This window comes from Neophocaena asiaeorientalis, unplaced genomic scaffold (assembly GCF_003031525.2).
Source record: "Neophocaena asiaeorientalis asiaeorientalis breed wild unplaced genomic scaffold, Neophocaena_asiaeorientalis_V1.1 scaffold44, whole genome shotgun sequence".
NCBI classification, from domain to species: domain Eukaryota; kingdom Metazoa; phylum Chordata; class Mammalia; order Artiodactyla; family Phocoenidae; genus Neophocaena; species Neophocaena asiaeorientalis.
In genome coordinates, this window is record NW_020173678.1 from 1,252,923 (window position 1) to 1,254,579 (window position 1,657).

At 64.8% G+C, this 1,657-nt stretch overlaps 1 protein-coding gene across 2 annotated transcripts in view; it reads right to left on the minus strand.

Annotated features, from left to right (window-relative positions):
- Positions 1-1,657, minus strand: part of LAD1 (ladinin 1) — a 13,365-nt gene that overhangs the window by 5,126 nt on the left and 6,582 nt on the right. For both annotated transcript variants that reach the window (XM_024749619.1, XM_024749618.1), the window contains exon 2: positions 940-1,077. In XM_024749619.1, the coding sequence (XP_024605387.1) occupies positions 940-1,077 (138 nt within the window). The remainder of the gene's footprint in view (positions 1-939; positions 1,078-1,657) is intronic.

Genomic DNA, 1,657 nt, shown 5'->3' on the forward strand with positions numbered 1-1,657 from the left:
CCCCATCGCTTAAATCAGGAACCCTTTTATCTGCTTTACGCATCGGGCTTCTAAGGTATCCTTTGAACAAAGCACATGACGCTTTTCAAAGAAATGCATAAACCCCTGAAAGGTGTGACCATTCCATGCTCAGCCCCAATCAACAAAGACCTCATCTGTGCCAGGCCCCGCCCCTTGCGGCTTAGATCAGGACCAGAGACAGCCAGGGAGCTGGCACAGGTCACACAGCTAATGGGCGGTGGAGCTGGGAGTAGAACCCAGGCCTCTGACGTTCCTCCCGGCCCCTGTCAGCCCCCTCCTCTGGGGGACCCAGGGGAACAAGGGCAACATGAGAGGCCCTCAGCCTCCAGCAAAGGAGCCTCTTCCGTCCCCACCACCTGCTCGCGTGCGACTTGGAGCAGGTTAGCAGGTGAGTTCACCGTCTGAGCCTGTTTCCCAGACTGCAGACTGGGCTTGTTCGGAGGCGAGAGGAGACTCATGGCAGGTGCGGGCGCCATCCTGACAGACAGGAGCATCTGGTGAACAAGGCCCTTCTCCGCCTTCCCCTCTCGACCCTCAGATCTGGTGGCCAGACCAGCCCCCGCGCTCCTGCGGTCAGAGGCGGACCACGGAGGGTCCGGGTTAGAGGGAGGCAGCCGGCTTGAATGCAGAGAGTTGGCCCCGGGGCCCGACAGATGTGGACGACACCCGCGGCCCCCGCTCTCCAGGTGGACAACCCGTGTGCTCTCTGACCAGCCTCTCCACCTGTGAGACGGGTTAGGACCCTCCCTCTCGGGAGCCTGGAAGGACTGAGCTACGCTCACAAAACGTCCAGCAAAGGCTGCGCGTCTCATGAGCACTGGTCTCACTGGCTGTCCTGGTGAGGGTAGGACCCACGGAAGCCCAGCCTGGTTCCCGCCCGTCATCCGGGACCAGGACACCGCCTCCCCGCACCCGCACCTCTCTGGGGCCGCCGCGTCTCCGTCCTGGGCCGGCTGGGCCACCTCGTCGTCCACGGTGGAGCTCAGGCTCCGGTGTCGCCGCCGCCGTTCCCTCTCCTGTTCCTCTTCGTCCTCCAGGGTCCACTGCCTGGCCAGGCTATGGGGGGACAGGGGTCAGTGCAGCCCACATGGCCCGCCACCCCAGCCTGCGCAGCGACCCCCCCAGGGGGGCGCTGGGCTGGACTCCACCCTGGACCCCCGAGGTGGATGGGGGCCCCTGCTCCGGGGCGCCCAGGGGTGTGGGAGGGCAGGTGCAGCTCTGCCTGAAGGAGGTGGGTGAACCTGACAAGCTGCCCTCTCTCTCTGGTCCGGGGACTTAGATGACATCCCTCAGTGGACAATCGCAGAGAAACGACCTCAGCTACACAGCTCCCCGTGGGACTTCTCGGCTCTCCAGAGGGGGAGACTCCCCACTGAGACCGGTTACAGCCGGGGAGGGCCCGGTATCACTCCCTTCACCTCCCAGGAGCCCCGGCAGCCTCTTTGGCTCCCGAGAACCAGCTCTCGGGTGCCGGGGGCAGGGGCCACACCCTGCTTTTGGTTCCTGTATCACAGGGCCTACCAGCCACCCATCCCCGCCTTCAATCACACAGCCACCCAACCTCCTGTCCCTGCAAACAGCCCTCCCCCATCACCTCCACCGCCCTGCCCACCCGTCACCCTCACCCACCTACCCG